Here is a 25,383-nt window from a genome sequence, read left to right on the forward strand (position 1 = left end):
TACATTGGAATCCGGGGATGTACTGTATGGTGATTAACATAATATAATAAAAAAAATCATTAAAAAAAAAACAAAGACTATAACAAGAAACAAAGGAAGGACGTTACATAATGGCAAAGGGATCAGTCCAACAAGAGGATATAATAATTGTGTATACAGCCAACATTGGAGCACCCAAATACATAAAGCAAATACTAACACATGAAGAGAGAAGTTGACTGTAATTCAGTGATGTAGGGGGCTTTAACACCCCACTTACATCATGGATTGATTATCCAAGCAGAAAATCACTAAGGAAACATTTCTTTGAATGATACATTAGACCAGATGCACTTAACGGGTAAATACAGAACATTTCATTCAAAAGCAGCAAAATACACATTCTTTTCAATGCACATGGAACATTCTCCAGGATAGATCACATGTGAGGCTATAAAACAAGTCTCAATAAATTTAAAAAGATGAAAAATAATGTCAAGCGTCCTTTCCAACCACAATGGTATGAAACTAGATATCAATTAACAAGAAGAAAAAAACTGGAAAAAAACACAAACGTGGAGGTTAAACAACATGCTACTAAACAACCAATGGTCGGCAAAAATATCAAAAAGGAAACGAGAAAATAATGGTCCATTGTCTTTGGGATGTTGGCAAAAGCAATTCTAAGAGGGGAATTGATAGCAATACAGGCCCACCTCAAGAAACAAGGAAAATCAATCTAACCTAACACCTGAAGGAACTAGAAAAGGAAGAACAAAGCTCAAAGTTAGTAGAAGGAGAGAAATAATAAAGATCAGAGGGGAAGTTAATGACATAAGAGACCAGAGAAAAACAAAAACAGCGAAGATCAATGAAACTGAGAGCTGGTTCTTTGAAGAGATAACCTTTGGCCAGATTTATCAAGAAAAAGAGAGGACCCAAATAAAACCAGAAATGAAATAGAAGTAATGACTGAGACCACGAAAATACAAAGGATTATAAGAGAATACTATAAAAAATTATACGCCAATAAATTGGACAACCTAGAAGAAATGGTTACATTCCTAGAAACATAAATCTTCCACATTGAATCAGTAAGAAAGAAAATCTGAAAAGACCAATTACTAGTAACAAAATTGAATTGGTGATCAAAAAAACTCCCATTAGGGAATGAAGCATGAGAGACTATGGACTCTGAGAAACAAACTGGGGGCTTCAGAGGGGAGGGGGTGGGGGATGGGATAGACCGGTGGTGGGTAGTAAGGAGGGCACATATTGCATGGTGCACTGGGTGTTATACGCAACTAATGAATCATCAAACTTTACATCAGAAACCAGGGATGCACTGTATGGTGACTAACATAATAAAAATTATTAATAAATTAAAAAATAGGAAAGAACAAAGTAAAACTAATAAATAAATCTTTAAAAAAATAATTGAAACAGAATTTTTTAAAAACTTCTGGGCACAATGCCTGACATATAATAAGCATCTGTTAAGTGTTAATTCCCTTCCTTTGGCATAAAATCTCAAAATAAAAAAAAAACAAACTCCCTTTAAACAAAAGTGCAGGACCAATGAATTCACATTATTCAGAGATGAATTCTACCAGTCATTTAAAGAAGCCTATTCTTCTCAAACTATTCCAAAAAAATAGAATAGGAAAGGAAGCTTTCAAATACATTTCACCACAGTCAAGTGGGATTTATTTGGGGGATGCGAGGATGGTTCAGTATCTACAAATGTAAACACAATGTGCCACATTAATAAAAAACGAAAATCATATCTCACTAGATGCAGAGAAAAGCATTTGATAACATTCAACATCTGTTCATGACAAAAACTCAACAAAGTGAGTGTTTAGGGAACATTAATGTGATAAAGGCCATATGTGACAAATCCACTGCTAACATCATACTCAATGGTGAAAAAGAGTTAAGATACCACCTTACGCCACTTAGAATGGCAAAAATTGACAAGGCAAGAAACAACAATTGCTGGAGAGGATGTGGAGAAAGGGGATCCCTCCTACATTGTTGGTGGGAATGCAAGTTGGTACAGCCACTCTGGAAAACAGTGTGGAGGTCCCTTAAAAAGTTAAAAATTGAACTACCCTATGACCCAGCCATTGCACTACTGGGTGTTTACCCCAAAGATACAGACGTAGTAAAGAGAAGGGCCATATGCACCCCAATGTTCATAGCTGCATTGTCCACAATAGCCAAATCATGGAAGGAGCCGAGATGCCCTTCAACAGATGACTGGATTAAGAAGCTGTGGTCCATATATACAATGGAATATTACTCAGCTATCAGAAAGAACGAATTATTATGGAAAAAAAAGAAATGCAAAAAAAATGTTTTTCTGCTAAGATCAAGAACAAGACAAGGATAGAAAAACAATAGGGAAAATCAATGAAATCTGGAGTTGGTTCTTTGAAAAGATAGGAAAATTGAAAAACCTTTAGGTAGACAAAAAGATAGAAATAAAATCAGAAATGTAAGTGAGGACATTGCAACTGACTTGACAGAGATCAAAAGGATTATAACAGCATATTATGAAAAATTTTATGCCAGTCTAGAAGAAATGGGCAAATTCCTGAAATGTATAAATTACCTAAAATAAGAAAAAATAGAAAATCTCAGTAGCCTTAACAGGTAGTGAGATTGAATCAGTAATCAGAAACCTCCAGCAAAGAAAAGTCTTGGACCAAATTGCTTCTCTGTGAATTCTACCAACATTTCAAGAACTGACACTAGTTCTCCTCAAATTCTTAAAAAAAAAAAAAAATTTAAACCAGATACTTCATAATTCATTCAATGAGGCCAGAATTTCCCTGATACCAAAACCAGATAAGAAAATCACAAGAAAATATAAACCAGTATCTTTTGTGAATGTAAATACAAAAATCTTCAACAAAATATTCGGAAGTTTATCTGATAGAATATCAAAAGGATTATCCACAGGAACCAGGGGGATCTATTCCAGGAATGGAAGGGTGGTTCAACATCTTAGAACAAAGGCTGCAGTCACATGACCATCTCAGTTGATTCAGTAAAGACATTTGACAAAATCCAACATGCTTTTGTAATAAAAACTCAGAAGACTAGGAATAGAGGTAAAATTCCTCAACTTGATAAAGGGTATTTATGAAAAACCCATAGCTAATATCATACTCAGTGGTGAAAGATGAGAAGCTTCCCCCCTAAGATCATGAACAAGATGCCCAGTTTCACCACTACTATTCAACATTGTACTGGCATTCTAGCTAGAGCAATTAGATAAGAAAAAGAAAGAAAAAGCATCCAAATTGAAAAGGAAGATGTAAAGCTGTCTCTAGCTATACATGTCGTGATCCTATATCTAGAAAATCCCAAACACTCAACAGAAAGCTACTAGAGCTAATAAGTTCAGCAGAGCTGCAGAATTTAAGGTCAACAGACAAAAATCGTTTGTGTTCTATACACCAGCAACGAGCTGTCAGAAAAGGAAATTAAGAAAGCAGTCCCATTAACAGCATCTTGGTAAGAATTATTCCTATTTAATGGTGTGGGAAAACTGGATATCCCATGCAAAAGAATGAAATTGGGCCTTTACGTAACTCCATATACCAAAATTACCTCTAAATGGGTTAAGACCTAGACTCCAGGGCTGCATCTATAATAAATAAAGCATTGAGAAAACCTTTATGGCATTGGATTTGGCTAAGTCCTCATGGATATGACACCAAAAGCATAGGTAACAGAAGAAGAAAAAATAGATAAATTAGACTGCGTCAGAATTAAGAATTTTGATACATTAAAGGATAATATCAAGAAAGTGAAAAGACAGGGTTATTAATAACCCCACAACTTGACAACAAAAAGATAACACGGCTTGAATAGGTTTTTCTATAAAGAAGGTGTGCGTATGGCCAGGAAGCACATGAAAAGGTGCTGCACATGATTAGTCCTCAGGGAAATCCAAGTCGAAACCACGAGGTATCACTTCACACCAACCAGGATAGCACAGCTCCTACTGATGGTAAACAGAAAATCGTAAATATGGACAAGGGTGTGGAGAAACCACCCCCACTCCATGCATTGTTCTTGGGAATGTAAAATGGTGCAGTCCCTGAGAAAAACAGTTTTGTGGTTTTTCAAAAGGTTACATGTGACCCAGCTCTTCCATTCCTAGGTATATACCCCAAAGAATTAAAAGCAGGGATTCAGATGTTGTACACCAATGCCCATAACATCATTATCCACAGCACTAAGCAGATGGAAACAACCCCAGTGTCCATCCAGCAGATAAATAGCTCCTTGCTGAACAGCCTCTGCAGACAGGCTGCATCCCAGAGGAAGTCGGTAAGGAGGGTCCTGGGAATGGCCTCAGGAGTGGCTGTTCCCATGGCCCAGCCTCTGTGCACCTGGCCTCCAGTGAGAGCCTCCCAGAGAGCCCCCACTCAGAGGGCAGTGGGGAGCGCCACCCAAGCCAGCCCACACCAGCAGCCTTTCCATCTCCACCGCACCTGATAGCCACCCGATGGGCGGCAACACGAAGCTGGTTCCTATCTTTCAGATCTGGAACTTTCCTCAGGTGATTGCTTCTGTGATGTACTTCCTTCCATTCTCTCTGCTGTTGTTTGTCTCAGAGGTTAGACACCATATTCCAGCCCTGTAATTGTCCTGCGTTTTCTTTCCTAGTATTGTTGTGTGGGAGATTTCATCAGCTTTGTCTTCTTTCTGGTCTTTAATTTTGCTGTTTCTAAATTCTGGGAGCTTAGGATGTCTCTTTTTTATAGCATACTCTTTGTTGTTTCATGATCACAACATTTCTTTTGCATTCGAGGAAATTAATTACACCAGTAGTTTTATTTTGTTTTTTCTTTCTCCTTCATAGACTCTTCTTCCAAGTTTCTCTTTCTGTGTGTTTGTTTTGGTCCTCATTTTTGTTTTAGATTTTTTTTCTTACATGGCTGGTAATTCTTGAGGGCAGATTGTGTTGAAGAGTCAGGTACCGAAAAGGCCATTGGAAGCCTGTGCCCTGCGTGGGACTTTAAGCCATGGGATCCCTGGGGATCCTTGCTCTTTCACTCCTGATCTGAGGAAGAGTCTTTCTGCTCTTCCTAGAGACACTGAGGGAATGGCATGATTAAGAAGCTCTGGGGAAGCCCTGAGTGACCATTTGAAACTGGGGTGAGGGAAGCACTACACAAGGGCCCTGGAATGATCCTCAAGTCTCTGATATGCATCGAGTTCAGATTTCAGTGCCATTAACATGGGTGGGAAATGGGAGGAGAGCAAGTGTAGACAAGCTTTAACTTTTGGGTACATTGTGATTGAGGTGCCCGTGCTGTCCGTGGCTCAGCTTCCATCCTGTGGCCTGCTGCGTATATGGCCTTAGCACACCTGAGGGGCGATGTCACTCCCCCCGAGTCAGCAAAAGGGTGTGTACGCTCACACGTAGCATCTTGCCCCGTGCAAACATGCAATGAGCACGTGCTGTGTGGTCTCCACAGCGCTGGGCGCTTGTCAGAGGAGTCCGGGAGTGGGAGCGGGAACTGGCAGGGCCAGGGTCCGTCGGCACATTGTAGAGACCCAGACACAGACCCTGGGCACCAGCACCTACCACCTGTGTGAAAGGGGGATCTATGCGGGAGCCACTCGAAAGGTCTGGAGAGGCCAGTGACACAGTGCCCTGGGTCCTGGGGAGGGGCGTTCAGAAGAGGGCAGCAGGCAACTTCTAGAGCTGTCGAGGCGGGAACGATCCCCAGAATATGGAGGATGCCGGCCCTCAGGGCCCCACGGGTCAACACATAGTAAGCACTCGGTAGGTGGTGTTGGGACAGGTCTTCATGGCTGCAACTGTGACTTTTGGTTTTAACAACTAGGAAGTCAACAATCATGGCCACCATTCTCCATTCAGTGAGAGTGTGTCCCTGACTCATTGTGGAATCAGGCAGGGTGCTCATACATGAAACATTGTCTCCTCCCAGACCCCCAAATAAGCGGTGCTCAGGCATGCGCACCCCAGCTGCTCTGGCCAGGCCTGCCATCAACAGGACACGGGCACCTGGGGCACTCCTGCCTGTGGGCTGGCTTGCAGGATGCACTTGGCGGGGAGGCTCATGCAGTCACTTGTGTTGCAGGTGGTCCAACTGATGCCCGCCTGCTGAACAGGACAGACCCTCACGGTTGGAGAGTAATTTTAAAGCGTGGACGTTGAGCATAAAGCCAGTACCTCTTGCTTATCCACAACCAAGACATAGAATGAGGTAACGCGGTATTTTACCCAGTCGTGGGCGCTCAGTACAGGTGTATTGAATGAGATGAGCTGGATGTGGTGTTCGTGAACTCCGCTCCATTGTGCCATTTACATCAACACCAGAGCAGGGACGGCTTCTGGAAACCAGCAGCCAGGCAAGGCTGAGGGCGTTAGAGAAACCGCCAGCCCCTGCCCAGACGCATTGTGGTGGCTGCAGCCCGCGTGCGGGGATCATCCCAATTGCTGACTGTAAATGTATAGACCTTCGCAGAGAGAACGCAAAAACGACGAACGCCTGCGTCAGCCCGGGCTGCGCAGCTCCCGAGGGGCAGAGCCTGGCGTAGGGTTGCCCACCTGGCAACAGACCTTGTGTCTTCAAGCTGCTGCCCTTGAGTCCCTCATGCTTGTGTTAAAAATGCGAGTTCAGCAAGTGATTTCCTGAACAGCCCACCCAGGCCTGGTATGCGCAGGCCCATGTGAAAGTTCACAGTGCTTCTCGGTGCGCCAGCTTAGTCTCCGGTCCTTGTTTAAATGTGTCGGAAATGTCATCTGGTCACTGGCTCGGAAGTGCTGCATGGCTGCATGGGAACGACTGGTTTGTGGTTACCATTTTGTTCTAGGGAATATAGCGGGACCACCTGGGGTAAAGGACGTGTGCAGGATCTGAGAACAAGCAGCCCTTGGAGCCCAGTGGCTCACGCAGGACCGGGACTCGCGGCCCCCTTTCACATGCTTGGTTGTGCGCACAAAGGAACCTCGGCCGCCGTACGGACAGTCTGATTAGGCTCCTCTGCTCTCCTTTTGTTACGATACTGACCTCTACTACGAGTTCGTCTGCTGTTAGAACAAGAAATGAAGACCTGCTTCTCTGCTCCTGCTTTTCATTTGTACCTGTCGTTAAAGTTCTACAGCTGGAAGAGCCACAGGCACCCAGCGACGTCCGGCCAGGTTTCTTGTGGGCTCTGCACCAGCATCTTCGTTTCGCGCCGGGTTTATGGAGTTCAGGGGTTACCAGCTGTAAGTCTGTGTACACCCTTGAAAAAAAAGTGGTAATTCCTGTGTCAGTCTGCTACTGTTTTTCCAAAGCTATTTAAATACGTGCAAATGTGCGTTAGAGTCCTTATGCTCAGAGCTCTTTCTTAATGCAGCTTTCATTCCAAGATGTCATATAAATAAAATGAAACTAGATAATGAAACAGGTAATGTTTCCACAACCCCCAGGAGCTCCCAATAGGCTGGCCAGCCCTGTGCTCGGGAAGAGAGGTCCGTACGAGACAGGGGCCGGTCGGAATCCTCTTCTCGGGAGCTGCTCCACCAGCGTCCACAGGAGGGACGGATGCTGGGTAGAGGGCAGAGGGTGGAATGCCTCCCCATCCCTGTCACCTTGGTGCCCATGATAGGAGCCCTGAGAGGACGCCTCTTGCTTGAACTTGCAGAGAGCATCTGGCATGGCTGAGCCCATGGTGGCGTCCGGTGCGTTCCCCTGGCACGTCACTGACCGCCTGTCACACATCTTGTAAGAGGGACTAGGTTTCCAAAGAGACATCTGCCTTATCCATGAATTTTTGCAACAGGAATGACTTCATGTATTATGTGGTTGAAAAGAAAAGAAATAGTGATGGCCAGTGAGCATCTTCACATCTTGGGTAAAGTGTGTATTTATAAAGCACTGAGCTCTTGGATTTTATGAAGCTCAGCGTCCAAAGGGCTGGACCTGTTCATTTCTTCCCCATCCTTTGAACTTTGTGTTTAAAATTTCAAGCTCTTTCGGGCACCTGGCACAACTTAGGAAGAAAAATAAGTCAGTAGCACCACCATTTCCTGTCACAAAAAAGAAAAAAAATACGCAGAAGGAAAAAAGCCTATGTTGTGTGTATGCCGAGCTCTTGTGTCATGTTGAATCCCAGCTGACCGAGTGCGTGTGTCATTTGTGGCCGTTTGTCCATGGTTGGTCGCAGCAGGAGCTGGGCCTGCAGGCTGGTGGACACGGAGAGGGTTCATCGCCAACCCTCACCCCTGTCCTCAGGGAGCTGCAGCTCCTTGTGGGGAGAGGGGAGCCTGGCCTTTTCCCCTCCAGGAAGCCAGGGGCCCTGGTGTTTGTCATCTCCTCTTGTTTGATGCCAAGTGGGTCACCCCGGGACACCATCTGCATCCCACCGTTGGCCTCCCTGTTAGTGTAGTGAAAGCTGACACTTGCCTTTTCCTCGCTGGCTTCTGTAGGGCCTTCAGAAAGAGCTCGAGGACTAGGGGGCCAGCGTTTCAAACTTGACCCTGAAATGTGGTCAGACAGTAATGAAACCAGCCAACAACTGGCCGGCCTTGCAGTTGTTCTCTTTTCCCTCATCTTTTTTTTTCTTTTTTTAAGATTTTATTTATTTATTTTAGTGAGTGAGCGAGCAAGAAAAAGCCCGTGCACGAGGGCGCAAGAGGAGAGACGGGGAGAGGAACAAGCAGATTCCCCACTGAGTGCAAAGCCTTTCATGGGTCTCAGCCTCATGACCCTGAGATCGTGACCTGAGCTGAAACCAAGAGTCGGGCGCTCAACTGACTAAGCCACCCAGGCACCCCTCTTTTTCCTCATTTTGAGCCAAGTGCACAAGAAGGTTCTAAATTATTAGAAAGGCTACTCATCCAAATCCCCTTCAGTCTCTGGTGATGCCTGAGGCCTTGTGGCCTGTGTTTCTGTTCCCGCAGCGTCCATCCCCACGTGCGGCCATTGGTCTGGGCAGCCTGCGGGCACAGCGCTCCCCTCACCTGCAGACAGCCCTTGTTTGCAAGCTCTGTGTGGTTCTGAAAACCACTGTGGGAATGTGATTTTTCTCATTATGGCAGTTTTATTAAATGTTAGATAAAAACCAGAAAGTTAACTCTAACCTTCTCTATTTGGCCTTCCATCTAAATAAAAAGATAAGAAACAGCCATTTGAAACAGATTGACCTTCACTTTTTGTGATTTCCCCAGAAGCCCCTTTCAAAGGCCTGGGGGGTGCTGAGGTCGGAGACCCTGTGGGATACCTGATGAGTCCTGGCGATCCCTCGTGGTGCCTGTGAGCAGGCCTGGGCGGGGCTGTCGTGTCCCCAGCGACCCCTCAGCCGGGAGACCACAGCTGAGGGCAAGCGTGACTCGGCCCCGCGGGACCTCCAAGGGCACTTTGGCCGTGGCTTCACGCTAAGGCACGTAAATCCACGTGCCCTTAATCTTCAAATGTGGAGTTTCCCCACTGGGGGCCATCGAATCTTAATAGTTTTTAATAAAACCGAACAGAGTGACCCAGGGAAGGAATGTCTGTGGGAAGGTTTGGGGGACTGTAGGTTTTCTCACTGGCTGTGCTGTTTGTCTTTTCATCCCATTTTGCATGAGACAAATTGAGCACCAGGAGCAGAACTGCCTGAGCTCTGGGCATCGCGGCCTCCGGTTAGCCTCTGGTCTGTAAGTGCCTGTAAAATGGTCTGAGACACACGCTCCCTCGTCTTGGTCCCTGTAGCTTTAGAATACAGGAAAAGCAAGTAGTTCTGTTAACTTAAGCCACTGATCTGTTTATTGAACCGAATGCTTTCAGCCACGACCCTTGATCTAAATCAAGGTGAAAGCCTGTCACGTGTGAGGGTCTGAGCCACGGAAATCAGCTTGGCGTCTTCTCGAGTTGATTCCACCCCCGCGTCCCGGATGGTGGAGCAGGTGACAAGCCACTGTACGCTTGGGACACCTGAGTCCGTGAAGAAGGGGGAAGCTGTTCCAAGGAAACAGAGTTGGGGCAGCCAAGGGGCATCTGGGAGGAGCGGTGCCTGTTAGGGTCACAGAGTTTTATTTCGTTCTAAAAACGTTTCCCAAAGAATCAGACTCTTGTGTTGTCCTCAGAAACCTTCTTCCCTTGCTCTCTTTTTGCACATCTCCTTCTCACAATTGAGCTTCCCGAGTCTGAAAGCCGACTTGAGATAGTTCACCTCAGCCCTAGAGGTTCAGCCGGTGGCCCCGCGAGTGTTGGTGGCACATGACGGTGACTGGGCTATCAGATGCGTATTCTTGACCCTGAGTGCCTAGATGTCACAGTAGTGACTTCCTTGACCTGTTTGGGTCGTGAGTGGTTTCCCTTCACAAAGAGGCAGCGATCACTCCCCAGCCATGTGGACTCTGCCAAATGCATAAGGACAGAAATAAGAGAGTCGTGGAAGCCGTGGCTTTTTATCCAAAAGCCATATTACCCTTTCAAGCAGTTCGCACTCTTTCTGGTCGTAGATCCCTTCACACTTAAAAATTATTGAGGATTCCTTTTTACTGTATTGAAAATTTTAGGTGAGAGAAGTTTTAAATATGTATGTATGTATGTATTTAAAAATAACAGTGTACCTGGGTGCCTGGGTGGCTGTTAGTGAAACGTCTGCCTTCAGCTGGGGTCATGGTCTCTGGGTCCTGTGATCGAGCCCCGCAGCGGGCTTCCACCTGCTTCTCCTTCTCCCTCTGCCGCTCCCCGTGCTTGTGCTATCAAATAAATAAGTAAAATCTTAACTAAATAAATAAAAATAACAGTATACCAAGTACAGATTAACATTTTTTATTCAAAAAGCCCATATATCCCTCTGCAAAAAACCCAGAAGAGTAGCCTTGTATTACTTCTGCAGATCTGTTTAATGTCTGGTTTTAGTAAAGGCAGCCAGACCCTCACGCCTGCATCTGCGGCCATGTGTTGTTTTGGCTGAAGTACAGACGAAGACCTCTCCTCACAGGCCTTTGGGTGAAAGGGACAGAGGCCCGCTCAGATTTGTAGACGCTGTTTGCACCTCACAACTCAGCAGGCTCAGTGTGGGATCTGAAAGCATGTCAAGCACAGGCGTCTCCCCGCTCTGGGGTTCCCTCCCTTGGTCTGTCTTGCACTTCGGATGGATTTGTCCCCTGCACTGTGTGTGACACGCTCTAGTCGTCTGGACAGCACTGGTTGTACGGCTGAGCCATGCAGGCCTGTAAACGCTCCTCGTGGGCGACCGGAGGTTAGCTGTGGTTAGTGCGAGGACAGGGTATTCCCGGCATTCCGTATATTTTTAAACTGAAAGTAGCAAGTAGGTCTGGAGACCCTGTCACGCTAAGGCCTCGCCTGTAAATGGGGGAAGAGGACTCTGGCATCCTTTATGCACCAAGGTCATAGTGGAGGCGGAGATCCCCGATCCCAGGAACAGCCTTGGGAACCAGAAGGAAGGGGGGAGTGGACCGAGGTGCCCAGGAGCCCCAGGACAACGTGGAGGAGAGTGGGGAGCCCGTGTTTGCCAGCAGTCGCTGTGGGCAGCGTTCTGGGTGTGGCGTTTGCCTCAGGGACGGCTGTGGCTAGGTCCAGGGTAGCTTTACCCGGGTCAGCCCCCCAGACTGCGCTCCGGAGTTGGGTGTCTGGGACAGGCCACGCCCACCCTAGTGGTGGGGTGGGACGTGTGGAGCCGAAACTGAACGGAGAAAGCATGACACGTGCTGTGAACTGGCAGGCGGGCTGTGAGGAGGGCAGTGCACTGGGAAGGGTGGATACAGGACCTGACCCTCGTGCCTCCGATGCCCACAGGGTCTGGGCTGGACTGTGCACTCCTAGACCTTGGGAGAGGCCACCGTGGTGACTGGAAGTGGGCAGGCTGGGAGGAAGCCGGGTCGGAGGTGAAGGGGCTGCCGGTCGCTACTCAGAGTCCCGTCCGTTCCCGAGCTCACTCAGAAACCTGGTGCACATCTGCTGCTGTGCCCAGGTCCTGGGGAGACGGGGTCTCTTGAAGCCACTTGCCTCTGAAAGGTGGGGTGTCTGCACTCAGCTGTGTGCGTTCGCTGCGTCTGCCCCTGGTGCAGCAGGGCTTCCCGTCCATTATTACACATCTTGTCTACTTAGAACATGATTTTTGGAGTGGTGACACTGCCTAGCAGTGTGGACTTGAGTCTGCAAGGCGGCCAGCAGGCTCTCGGTTCTCTCCGCGTGTCTCCCCGCCACGCAGACCTCCTCTGCCAGGTGAGCGCTGCTCCTGCGGGACAGGTCAGAGCAGCCCAGGGCCCCCAGGTGCTGAGGGAATGAAAAGCACCAGAACCAAGAGCAAGGAGCGGGGAGAGCAGATGTCAAGCAGTGACGGGAGGAGGGCTCAGCTGTAAAAGTCATAGAAATGAAAAATAATATGAACTTTAATTTCTTCTAGAAAGGCAGCCGTCCTGTGATGTTTCCTTTACTATCTTTTTCTCTTTGCGCTCACGGCCGTGTTGGATGGGAACATGCCACTACCCAAACTCAGACCTTTGATGGACGCTAAAAAGGGTTTAAAATCCTAAAATGTGAGGAATTCAGAGGTAGTCGATTCAAAACTGTAGCCAACTTCAAACATTTATGCAGATTAAAAAATTCATCGTTAAAGAAGAAGATCAGCTCTGATGACCTAACCGTAAGTCCGGTGGTTTCTGTCCTGCTCACTACCTGTTTCCGGAGAACTGGCCCTCGGGCAGGGCTGAAAGCCGCAGCCCGGCCCCGTGATGGAGCTGCCCCCGTTCCCCTGGTGGTTTGGGGGCAGCGAGCCTGTGCCTGGGGATCGGCCCGCGTGATGCGTATGGGTCGCTGAGGACGACGGCCCACTGCAGCGTCCCTGCCGCGGGGTTAGCCTCCGCGTGGGGCCGTGTGTGCGCACACGCGTGCGGGCAGATGGGGCAGCAGGTGCTTGGGCTTCCAGAGTTCTGGGACACACTCCAGCCCCCAGCATGGTGGGCTGGGGGCTCTCCTGCCTCATGGGGACGCCTTCCCTCCCCACGCACTGCTGACTTCAAGCATTTTGTGTAAATCACTTCTACTGGGAGTTAATTTTGGTAAACTGGCTGTTCTTTTTTTTTTTTTTAACAAAGTCTAATAACTGTTGAAAACCAATAAAAAGCAAGAATATGCTTTTAAATTCAACAGTTTACTAAATGTCATATAGCTTAACAGTATTGATGGGGCTTTCAGACACGGAGGTCGGCCGTGATTCCCTAACCCTGTTTTGAGCTCATTTGCACTCCATCTCGATCTCTCTGTGTCTCTGTCTCCCTCTGTGTCTCTCTCTCTCTCTATGGCTCTCTTTCTCTGTGTCTCTGTCTCCCCAGGGACCATAGATTGCTTTGTCTTTACCTAAAACGAACTTGACCCTTGTGTTTCCTAGCCGCTTGTCCCCCAGACCCCCCCATTTCTTTCACCTCTGGCCTAAGCAGAGGGTTACATCCAGTGGGTGCCCAGGGATGGCCTGGAGGAGCCAGGGTACAGGCTGGCCCCCACCACCCAAGTGAGCCCCTCTCATACGTAACCCGGCGTGGCACAGAGCAGGGTGTCCTCGGGTGTTTGCCCCATCGCGTGGGGCCTGGTGACCCAGTGTGAGTGCAAGTGGGCGCACCCTGGCCCTGCGCTCTGTGCAGATCCCATCCTCAGCACAGGACCCAGGCCCACTGGAGGCAGTTGTCGGGGCAACGGTGGGTCTGCCTCCTGCCACGTGGCCGGGGAGAAGCAGCCACCCATCAGAGCCAGACAGAAGAGGTCACCCCGTGGTGCTGTGGCACAGCCAGTAGCCACGGCCCTCTTGGGGCCCAGGGAAATATGCCCAGGAACCCATGTGTTGGCTGTGAAATGCCCTCAGGCCCTGAAGCTCACTGTTTTCTGTGCATCACAGACCAGTTCGTGTAGAGGCAGAGAGGAGGCCAAGGCCATGGTACTCTGAGTCCCCAGGGTCCCTCCCCGTCAGCCTGAGAAGGCCAGGGGCGGACCGCCATGTGTGGGGGAGTCGGGAGGGTCTGGTGGGACGGCTCCTGGCTCGTCACGGTGACGCGGCGGCAGGGTCAGGCCCCTGCACATTCAGGCCTGTACCGATTGTTAGGAAACCAAAGACGGAATATGTTGTTGCTCGAAAACAAAAGAAAGGCTCCTTGCATTACTCTTGGGTCTTAGGTGATTTAGATTTTGAGTACCTAATGTATGCACTCGACTCACCCCACACCTGTAAGTGTTTGATTTTATTGCTACTGAAAATTCCAAAGTCTAAAAAAAAGAGAAGAAAGTTGATGAGATAAAGGTGTTCCGAGTCCTGAGCAGCAGAAAGACCGTTAAATAATGCTCTGAACATCGGCATCTCCCACTTTCCTCAGTTACGCAACAAGCCAGGACGATGCCCTGAGACTTGGGTCCCCCACCCCTCAGAGAGTAGACGCAGCGTGGTGCCCGCACAGGCCCCGCACACCCGCCCTCGGTCCGTCCACGCGGTCATCCAGACCACGCGGACAGACGGTGGGGGGCACTCACTGTGTCCAGTCCCTGGGCAGCCTCGGTGATGACCAAGTTCCAGGCCTGTGTCCTGCTTCCCGGGAGGGCTGCCGGGTGGTGGCTGCGGCTGGGAGGGTAGGGGGTGTTTGGCATTTGGGACACTCAGCTGTAAAATGGCAGAAGGGCTCTCCAAAAGCCACCTCCACACCCCACAGCTGCACAGGCCCACCCTGCCAGGCCTTGAAGGCCGAGACCAGTGGAGACGAGCAAAAAGGTAAATCATCGTTCACACACACCTTGGGGCCTTTAGTTCTTCCTGTAGAATCTTAGAAGACCCATCAACCCGGGACATGGTTGACGCCAAATGAAACACTTCGGTGTGACCATCCAGTTCTGTGGGTTTGGTTCTCAAAGTGCACGTGGAGAAAGGCTGTGTTCTGTGTCTCCGCACGCCCACCAAGGTGGCCCCGAAGTACAGTCCACACCGTATCACCCCACAGTGCTGACTGCTTCGTAAAGTGACTGCAGGTGCCCAAGGGGACAGGCCAGAGGAGGTGGGCTTCCTGGGCCGCTGCCCTCCCCTCAGTGCTGTGCCTTCCAGGGTCCTGCAGACCACCAAGGGCAAGACGCCCCCAGAGAGCCCCTACCTGCCGTCCAGCCCACTGAAAACAAATGCCTGTGACGTGGCGAGGCCCCAGGGTCACGGGATGTCCCAGCCCGCTTGCTGCCATGAACTGGGTGCCATGGTCATTGGCTTCATCCATAAAATTTACTCAGGCACACACATTTCTTCACAGACCCTTGCGGAAATTTGGAGAGACATGGCCTATCCGTTTGAATGTTCCTCTGGTTCCGGCTTACCCAGGGGTGATGCAGACATGGACGTTCTAACACAAATAGCCTCAGAGAAAACACCCAGAGGGACCATCCCCTGGCTTCTCTGAGCTGTTCCATGTTGGTAAATCCAGAGAGCGGAGAGGAGGCCCTTGCCCGCCCTCACGCAGGGTAGACACCTGGCAGGTGGCACGGGGCAGCCTCCAAAGGAAGCCAGGCCTTTGTTTTTAAACAAATTGAGTTTGTCTCTCCTGATTTGTTATGGAAAGCACAACTATTGAGACCTCTTGCCGATCACTTTCCAGCTGGCAAGGAGACTTCTGTAGTGTTTGACCTAGAGGCAGTTTGGAAGGCATCTCCGGGGGCTCCCTGGCAGGGCTGCTGGGGACATTTCCCAGAGGGAACAGGCCCCAGAGAGCCGGGTCTGCGCTGGTACTGAGCACCAGGGAGCAGTGAATTAGCGAGACCTGGTGAATTAGGCAGACCCCGGCAGCCAGACAGGCTGAGAGCAGAGCTGTGGCTGGGCAGGGGGCGCTGCCTATGTGCACTCGCTGCAGGTGGAAAGATGCTCCTGGCCAGCAGACCCTACAGAAACGAGCCAGAGGTGCCCTGGTTCAGGACACTGTCCACGGGAGAAAGTGTGCCTGGCTCACCTGGTGATGGCACAGCCCCAGGGCAGGACTCTCCTCCCAGGCCCGGCCACAACAGCCAGCCTGGCCTGTGCGCAATGGCCGTGAGGCCCAGCCCACAACACCTGTTCTGCCCCGGCCTCAGGAAGCCCGGGGTGTCTCCAGGATCTGCACTCACAGGGCCGGTGACTGTAGACGTGGGCGTCTGCTGGTGTTGGTGGAGCCAGAGACTTAAACCCCACTTCAAGGGGTCAAACCAGAGGCAGAGACTAAAATGAGGAGCTTGCAGCCCGAGAGTCAGATCATTGGCCAACATGTGCGCTGGTGACCTTGAGTCTGAGAGTCTCATTCACCCCTCACCCCACCTCTCTGGGCCCCCGTATCTGCCCCCACCCCTGAAAATGCTCCAGACGGTTGACTTCTTCTGTAAAAGCCACAGAAACCAAAGTGGGAGCTACAGACACCCCAGCAGCAGGGCTGTTCATTAGGGTCCTCGAGGAGCGTCACTAACACCCCACCAGCCTTGGGCCCCTGGCAGCCTGGCTTCGCCTGGGGCCCCTGGAGCCCTGAACTGCACGGCCCAGTGGCCCCGCCACCTCCTCGGACAGCACAGCGCCAGGGAGAGGCAGAGGGGACACGTTTCCCGAGAGCCCTGCCCACCCTCCATCTGTGCCCGTGTCAGGGCTTACGGAGCATATGCTGCCTGTTGCTCACTGACCATCTGCTCCCGAGCTGATGAAGTGTCCCCGTTACCTTGGCAACAGAGTCCTTGATTGGCGGTGGCACCACAAACATTCCCTGCTCAGGTTTCTCTTTTATCTGTGCTCCGGAATGGTGCTGGGGGAGGGGCAGGCCTGGGGGGAAGGTTCCTGTACATCTCCCTTTCTCCCTGCTGTCCTGCTGCCTCCGCAGCACTCCCCTACCACTGGGCTGGCCTCGTCCCACCCTGTAGCAGGTGCAGTTGGGAGTTCAGCTGACAAATCTGGGGGGCTGGGTAGGGCTGCTGTCACAGCCCTGTAAGGACCCTGACCCTGGGCGCAGGCTCTTTCCCTGCACCAGGAGGTTCCCCGGGGCATGCCGCTGTGGAGCCCTCCTGAGTCCTGTGCTTCCTGCTTGGGTGACCGTCCCCAAAGCGAGTGTCTCCTCCACTGAAGCATCAGGCACCTGCCAAGGGATGAGAGGTCTAGGGCAAGACAGAACCTTTGTTGAGTCCTGGGAATTGGACACCGCAAAGTCAGATTCCATTTGTCCCGCCAGTTCTCAGTGTGGTAGCCAGTCTCAGTGGGAAGAGCCACCTCTCTGGTCAGGGCTGGGACCCTGGGGCTGCCTTCTCTTTGGGTCAGGACTGGGGGCGCTGACTGCCAAGACAGAGATGCCATTGCACGTGGAGGCCATGCCAGGCTCTGGAGCCCTCTCAAGCAAGGGACCATGCCACGTTCTATGCTGTGAGAGCATGTCCGTCTCAGCCACAGATTCACTGGGAAGCCAGTGTTCCTGAAGGGTCATGTGAGCTGAGGAAGAGCCACCTCCCGGAACACAGTGAGCCCATCACAGTAAAAGCTCATGAAGCCTGCCCGACGGCTTTCCCAAAAAGCCCTGTCCAGAATAAAGAAGGCCCCAGACCGCCATAGCTCTCTCTGCCCCCAGGATTTCACGAAATTCCCTTTAAGGGTCACTTGTGGCTAATTTGAAAAAGTGACCTCCCTTCAGTCACAGAGGCTGGTGTCACTGCCCTGGTCGTGGTGCCCCTACATGGTCATTTTATCAGCATGGCCTCTCCTGAGCTCAGCAGTGACCCTTGCCGCTCCCCACAGCCGCAGGCCCACCTGGGTTACCTGTCCTCAACCTTAACTGGAGTCCCTCCTCCCAACCCCCCTCCAAAACTCCAATCACACCAGCTTCTCTGAGGCCCCATCCATGAGCACATGTGTGCATGTGTTTGCACGTGCAGGTGTCCACGTGAGCGTCCGTGTGTGTCCATGTGGAGACACATGAAGCCCTGAATATAACACAAAACCTGGGAGCTGTAAACGTATATTAATAATATTAATAGATGTGATTACATAAGAGTAAAGAAGTACTGCATGGGATAAAAACACCACCGTAAGCCGATCAAAAGAACGGTAAGCTGGAAAAAGTATCAGTAAGTTTCACAGAAACAGTAGTTTCCCTAATATTTAAATTGGTAAGAGAGAGACTGAGAAGCCAATAAGGAAGAGAGGTGTGATCGGAGAGCTCAGTGAGCAGTGACTGTCAGCCGCCCTCAAACACGTGGGGCGATGCCCAACGCGACTGAGAACGGCCCGGCGACCTTACCACCTACTGGGTCAGGCTGAGGGGGTCCAGCTTTTGGTGGTGATATAGAACCCATCCCTTCTCGAGGGAAGAAAATGTAGACAGAGCCACCAAAATCACAAGTGCTTTGAATATCCGGGCAGTTCTATTTCTAGGACTTCATTCCACAGATAGAGTCACACGTATGTGGAATGACACTTGTATGGTTGTTCGTGGTGACGTTTCAATACACACTGGGAGGTAGACGTGCCCACCAACAGGTGGCTAGTTTTGACCTCTGCTGGGCCCACACAGCGGATACATGCTGCCAGGCACATGGCTGTCGGCCAAGATCCATGCCCTCATTCTTTCCTTTGTCTACACCTACTCTTGCTCTTTAAGTATCAGTCATGTGCCAGCCCAGCTGAATGGAACACCACCACGCACTCCCGCTGGACCTTGGAGCTCAACACAGTGGTCTTCAAACCTCCTTACCCTAAGATTCTGACCCCCACGCACACTGTCGTTCTGTTACGACCCAGGTAGGAAGGGCTGGGCTGGGCAAGTCAAGGACCAGGCTTGGGGCAGGTGTGACTTCCAGAATCCTCAGTGGCTTTGTGAGCCCAGAGCCATGGGGCATGTGTCCTTTCCTGGTCACAGACCATCCCAGAGTGACACTTGTCCCTTCACTGTAAGGCCCCTGCCCTCAGGGACATGCCTCCCGCCCCCCACCCCCCAGCCCGTGCTGGCTTTGGAGATGTCATCAGGGCTCAGAGCAGCCTAGTGGGGCTAGGGAGCCCAGATTTCTGGGTGAGAACGACCAACAAGAGAGCACAACTTCTTGAATGTGGCTGCTATCGGGTTCCACACCGGCCTTCGTGCAGCAGCGGGAGGAGGGCGCCTCAGGCATCTGTCTGGTGTAGGGGGCCAAACGCCAAAGGGCTGTCCTGTCATCGAAAGTGGAGTGGAAGGGCGCCTGGGTGGCTTAATTAGTTGTGTGCCTGCCTTTGGCTCAGGCCATGATCCCAAGGTCCTGGGATTGAGCCTCTCGTCAGGCGCCCTGCTCTGCAGGGAATCTGCTTTTCCCTCTCCCACTCCACCTGCTTGGGTTCCCCCCCCTCGCTATCTCGTTCTTGTCAAATAAATAAATCTTTAAACAAACAAAAAAAAGTGGCGTGGAGCCCACACTGGCTTCTCTGTCCACAAGGGCCATGGAGCCCACCAGTGGGGCCCCCACAGAAAATGACCACAAGCTGCAGGAGTTTTTTTGTTTGTTTGTTTGTTTGTTTTTTTAATAATGATTTTTTATATTATGTTAGTCACCATACACTACATCCCCGGTTTCCGATGTAAAGTTCGATGATTCATTAGTTGCGTATAACACCCACTGCACCATGCAATACGTGCCCTCCTTACTACCCATCACCAGTCTATCCCATTCCCCCACCCCCCTCCCCCCTGAAGCCCTCAGTTTGTTTCCCAGAGTCCATAGTCTCTCATGCTTCATTCCCCCTTCTGATTACCCCCCTTTTCTTTATCCCTTTCTTCCCCTACCGATCTTCCTACTTCTTATGTTCCATAGATGAGAGAAACCATATGATAATTGTCTTTCTCTGCTTGACTTATTTCACTTAGCATTATCTCCTCCAGTGCCATCCATGTTGCAGCAAATGTTGAGAATTCGTTCTTTCTGATAGCTGAGTAATATTCCATTGTATATATGGACCACAGCTTCTTAATCCAGTCATCTGTTGAAGGGCATCTCGGCTCCTTCCATGATTTGGCTATTGTGGACAATGCAGCTATGAACATTGGGGTGCATATGGCCCTTCTCTTTACTACGTCTGTATCTTTGGGGTAAACACCCAGTAGTGCAATGGCTGGGTCATAGGGTAGTTCAATTTTTAACTTTTTAAGGGACCTCCACACTGTTTTCCAGAGTGGCTGTACCAACTTGCATTCCCACCAACAATGTAGAAAGGATCCCCTTTCTCCACATCCTCTCCAACATTTGTTGTTTCCTGCCTGGTCATGCAGCCCATTGCGTGTGGTTCCTGCAGAACCGTCCTGCTCCCATCAGAACAGTGCTTCTTCCAAACCACCCAGGCACTGCTAGCACCCAAATCAGTGTCTTTCCTTATTTGTGCCTTGGGTTCGACAGGCTGCAGGCCTTAGGAGAAGCGTTTCCCCGTGGAAAATGGGATGATGCCGACAGCAGGGCCCCTCTCTGGCACAGCAGGACATACTGCGGCAGGGTTTTTGAACCAGGGACCCCGTCGCGGCTGAGTGGGGGATCTGTGGGCGACCTGTGGGCGACCTGTGGGGGCCCCGAGCAGCCCCTGGTGGGCAGTACCCAGAAGTGGCCCAAGGTCTTTCTGGCGTTGCCTCCCTGAGAGGCACGAGGACAAGGACTGCCTGCCGTGAGAGCATAGAGGCTTGGGCACAGAACCCCGTTCTAGCCCCAGCTCTTGAAACAGGGGCTCTTTTCCCTAGTTTTCCTGCTTTGAGCCTGCACCTTGAGACATGGACGGTGGTGCTCGTGCCAGAGTCTGTCCTGGCTTTCTCTTCCTTCATGCAGCTGACTCTGCTGAGCAGTGCGAGAGGCCTCACACCGCCCAGAGCCCGAGGTCTGAGGCCCAAGTGGGCGTTCCAGGCGTGTAGTCCTTGGGGCGGACGGCAACCTCGGTGGCAGGCGAGCATTCCTCACCACTGCAGAGCACAAGGCATCACGAAGGCTTTGAGCCCCTCAGATGCCCCCGCTGTGAGGTCACACGGGGTCCCTGCAGAGGGCAGGGGAGCAGAGCCACCAGCCCCTAGTGTCCTGCTGGGACCTTGGCTGCAAGGGAGGACCCACCCCGGCCACGGGCTCCTGGACGCGAGCTGGCCTTCGTGGGTGCAGGGGAAGCCTCTGTTGGGCCGCCTGCACGAGAGGGGCAGAGCCCACCACCCAGCGACAAAGGAAGCAAGTCAGGGATGGCGCCTGCATGTCCAGGCGGGATCTGGGTTTGTTCTTAACGGAAGTCAGAACCCGAGGCCCACGACGTGACCTCGCTGCAGACAGAGCAGAGCTCTGTTCACACTGTGGAGGTACTGGCACCCCCTCCCAACGGCCCTGAACGAGGACGGGGATGTACAGTCCGAGGCCCCATTGGTTCAAATCGGAATGGCGCTTACAAGTTGGACTGAACTGTGATGAGCTTTCTGATTTTATGAAAACGACCTCAGCCGGCCACGGACAAGCTGCCCCTGCACAGAGGAGTGTGAGTGGGGCCGCTGCCCTGGGAGGCGTTTCCAAGCCTCTGAAATGGAGAGTGAGCATCTCTTCCTTCTTTGCTACTCAGCATGGAACTGAGAGGGGGCGGTTGGTCTCCCTGTGGATTAATTCCCAGAGAAAACATTACAATCCAGAAACAACAGCTTTACGTCCCCTTTTCATATTTACAAAGTGAAAAGCCCTCGGTGCATTTCCTGGTAACTTGTTGCATCAGGGTGCAGACTCAGCTAAAGGCCTGGCCTGGCCGTGGGCGGGTCCTGAGAGCACGTGAGCAAGAGGGAGCACGAGGTACTGTGGGAGGTCGAGCTGTTCCACCCCACGTGGAGCGTGGCGCTCTGCTTTTCAACCTAAGTGGTGGCAGCTCTTTCTGGAAGTGCCTTCCAAGCCAGGAGGGAAGAATCAGCAGGTCACGTGGGACAAGTTCACCCGGGAAAGATGTGTTTGTTCGATCTTCATTGCGGAATGAACTCAACAAGGTCAAAGGCACTACAACTAGGGACGCAGCGCGGTGGCATTTCTGGTTCTGGGAGCTCCCCTGCTGCAGAGTTGGGTGTGTGGCTGACACGTCCCCTCCCTGGGACTCAGGACACATCCCCGACACATGCGGAGGCCACACGGAGCAGGGCAGACATTGTCCTGTTTTGCCTGGGTCGTGGGGCGCAGAGCTGGAACCTGCCTCTGGCAACCAGGTTGGCGGGTGGCCCTCTCTTCACCCTCTCCCCGCCTGACCCCCTGTCTCCTGCAGAGCCTGGCACACGTTTCTCGCTGTGTATTCTCCCAGATCTGAGAAGAACTCATGGCTTTACAAGGTGGCAGGTGAAGAAAAGTGTCAGAGCCTTTGTAATTTTGGAATATCTGCAACATGGAGAAAACCACAAGCTCCAAAAGGAAGCATGTTTACTTTTTGTCCCAAGTGCTTGTTTCATTGGGGATAGCATCGTGTTCGGTTTCAAGGTAAGCATTAGCTCCAGAAGCTTCCACCTGTGTCTGGGAGCTGCATCCTGTCACCAAGGAGCTGGGGGGCACCTCCCTGCTAGGTGCCCCTCCCTGGCAGCGCCCAGTTCCCCGGGCCAGTTCTGGGTGTGCCCTCTGGTAGCGTTGTTCTGCTTTGGCTGTATGATCAGGGTTACAATCATTTTTAATTTCTGGCCTAAATGAAACAGATGCTTCTCAATAAGTGTTTTTGGTAAACACACGGATCTACCCTGTGATCACGAGTGCTGAGTGTGCTCGTGTCCCAGGAGTGGGTGGAGAACAGCCCAGGCCACCTGTCCCAGCCTTTCCCTCCACCAGGCTGAGGGCGTCCTGCCCCCAGGGCCGAGTGCCTCTGTGTCCTTCATGGGAGAACCTGGGATCCCACGACCTGATCTCCCTAAGACGCACACACATGCACACACACACGTGCGCACACACGTGCACACACACACGTGCATCACAGCCCACACGTATGTGCACAGGCACTCGCCCCATGGGAGCGTGGCTTCCCGCTGCTCTTGACCTGCTTCCCTCCTGTTGCTTCTCCTTTGAGCCCTAGGCTGGGGGTACGGGGATGTTGCACTAATTCCCGGCACTGCATGTCCTCCTCCAACTCCTGCCCGGAACTTTCCTCACCAGTTGGCCCCTGCACCAGTAGGCTCCGTGGCTCCAGCCCTCGTGGTGGACTCTGCCACCATCCAAGCTCAGACCCTGTGGCCCAGGCCATCTAGCCGCTGATGCCCTCATGCTCTGCACCCCCCAGACCTTGCACACCCGTGTCCCCTATCCCTGTAAAGCCCTTGGGTCCAAGCCTGTTTCTGTGTTGGGTTGCTGGGAGGCCTCACTGCATCTGCTGGATGCCCCCGGCCGTGCCCCTGTCCGGGTCAGAAGAGACATGGCTGCCAGGGCCTGAGGGTGGGCAGCAGCTGTTCACACAGAGGCTTGGAAGTAGGTCCAGTCCCTGCATGGGACTAGGGGGACCTGCAGGGTGGGACCCTCACCCCAGTGTGCCCGCCCACAGCACAGTGCCGGCAAACACACTATGACGTTACACCATGTGGTGGGGACCGCCACCTGCTTCTTTCATAAGACCCCGTGTTCTCTGCCTGGCTCCACATGCTTAAGGGTGCGACAGGTCCTCAGGAAGTACAGTAGGACATAAACTGGGATTTTGGAATGAGTGGCTTGTGCGGATGACCGAGCAAGACAAAAAGCTTGTGAGTAAATGCAGTGCATCTCACACGCGGAGTGCAACAGAAGCTGGGAGCGAGGGTGATGAAGGGAGAGACTTTTAGAAGAGGGAAGAATGGAACCAGCCAGGAGGGTTGGCAAGCAGAGCCTTGGGCTCCTGCCGGGAGGTCCCGGCCAGAACACAGTGGCCCTGACTTGGCCTGGCTGTGCAAGGACAGGTGGCCCCTCCACCTAGGGGCCGTATCTAGGCTGCAAGCCTGTGTGCAGTTGTGCGTCTGCCTGTGAATCTGTGACTGCATGTGTGCACACCTGTGTGTGAATGAGTGTGCGTGTGCATGTGCTCCTGTGAATCTGTGTGTGTGCCCCTGCGTGTGCCTGTGCATGTGTTCCCGTGAATCTGTGACTGTGTGCGTGCACACCTGTGCATGTGTGTGAGTGTACGTGTGTGTGTGTGTGGTATGCCTGTGCGTGTGTACTAATTACATCTCTCAACAGCTGCTGCTGATGCAAAGTGTCCATTTGGCGCTTCTGCAGGCAGGTGTGGGGTAGCTGCCCCGCTGGCCACTGCTTTGCCCACCCCACCCCTTCCCCTCCCCTCAGCTCAGGCAGAGCCAAAACTCTAAGGGCCACTGTGACCCTCCCTCCACTGCAGGAGTCCCTGTGACTTTGGGGGACGCAAGCTCCCTGCCCTCTTCCAAGAGGGGTTGGGAGGACCATGGGTCTGGAAGGAGGCAGAGGGGCATGGGGCTCTGCATGCAGCTGGTACCCCTTATGCGGGCGTCACCACGCAGCTCTGCTTGTCCTGAGCAAAAGCCAAAGCAGGGCAGGGCCAGGCGCCCCTCCTCACCTCCAGCCAGGATCTCTAATGTCCTTCCCCTGCTGATGTCATCACTGCCCACCTATGGGTCCTTTGGGCACCAGAAATACCTCCTTCGCTTTTTTGTAAATGAGCCTCACAAGGCTCTGGAAAGCAGATTCCCCTAAACCTGGGGGCAGAGTGGGGGCTTTGACCCTTGGGCAATGGGTCTGGCTTAAGCAGAGCTGTGCTGGCACTTGTCTTGCCCCCAAGCTGGCTGGAGGCAGAGAGGCAGGGTTGAAGGAGAAAGGCACCAGACCAGGACCCTGCCTGTACCGGCCCACTTGCTTTCTTCTAACAAGACCTGCTTGGTGTCTTTTGCTTGGAATAGGGGTATTATTTGTGACCCAAACTTGGATGCTTCACTGATTATTTAATTCAGCCTCCCTCTGGCCACATTTCCTTGAGCACTTCTAAAAGGGGTAAATAAAACACTCGGGACCCTGTTGGTGGATCTCAGACTTTGTGCACAGAACCACAGATGCTGGGCCCTGCCCAGGGTTTAGGAGCAGGTGGGCCTGAGAACCTGCCTCTCTAACAAGCTCTAAAAAGCTGCAGGTGCTGAGGGGCCCCACTGTGAGAAACTCGGACTACATTGCAATGACGGTCAGTTTCAACCTGAGAGCTCATTAAAGGCACATGGGGCATGTCAGCCCAGTTGAAACCCAAGGGGGCAGGAAGGCACTGGTTACCAGGTTAGACCCAAACTGCCCAGCCTGCCTTTGCGAGCACGCTACCTGGGAACCTGGTACAGGAGGTCAGGTTCCTACTGGTCCTGGCCCCCATGAGCCACAGAGGTGTGGACGGCACAGCTGAACCTCTCGGGGGTCCTGCCCTTCCTGATGGTGGCCACTCCCTTGGGAGTCTGCTCCAGGCTCCAAGGAGGGGAGGCAGGACCTT

At 51.7% G+C, this 25,383-nt stretch overlaps 1 protein-coding gene across 5 annotated transcripts in view; it reads left to right on the top strand.

The window, feature by feature from the left end:
* Nucleotides 1-8,108, top strand: part of FAM120B (family with sequence similarity 120B) — a 95,020-nt gene extending 86,912 nt beyond the window's left edge. For all 5 annotated transcript variants that reach the window (XM_034669501.1, XM_034669500.1, XM_034669505.1 and 2 more), the window contains one exon: nucleotides 6,111-8,108. In XM_034669501.1, coding sequence (XP_034525392.1) covers nucleotides 6,111-6,123 — 13 coding nt within the window. In that variant the 3' untranslated portion in view covers nucleotides 6,124-8,108. The remainder of the gene's footprint in view (nucleotides 1-6,110) is intronic.
* Nucleotides 8,109-25,383: the final 17,275 nt, after the last annotated feature.

This window comes from Ailuropoda melanoleuca, chromosome 10 (genome assembly GCF_002007445.2).
Source record: "Ailuropoda melanoleuca isolate Jingjing chromosome 10, ASM200744v2, whole genome shotgun sequence".
NCBI lineage: Eukaryota > Metazoa > Chordata > Mammalia > Carnivora > Ursidae > Ailuropoda > Ailuropoda melanoleuca.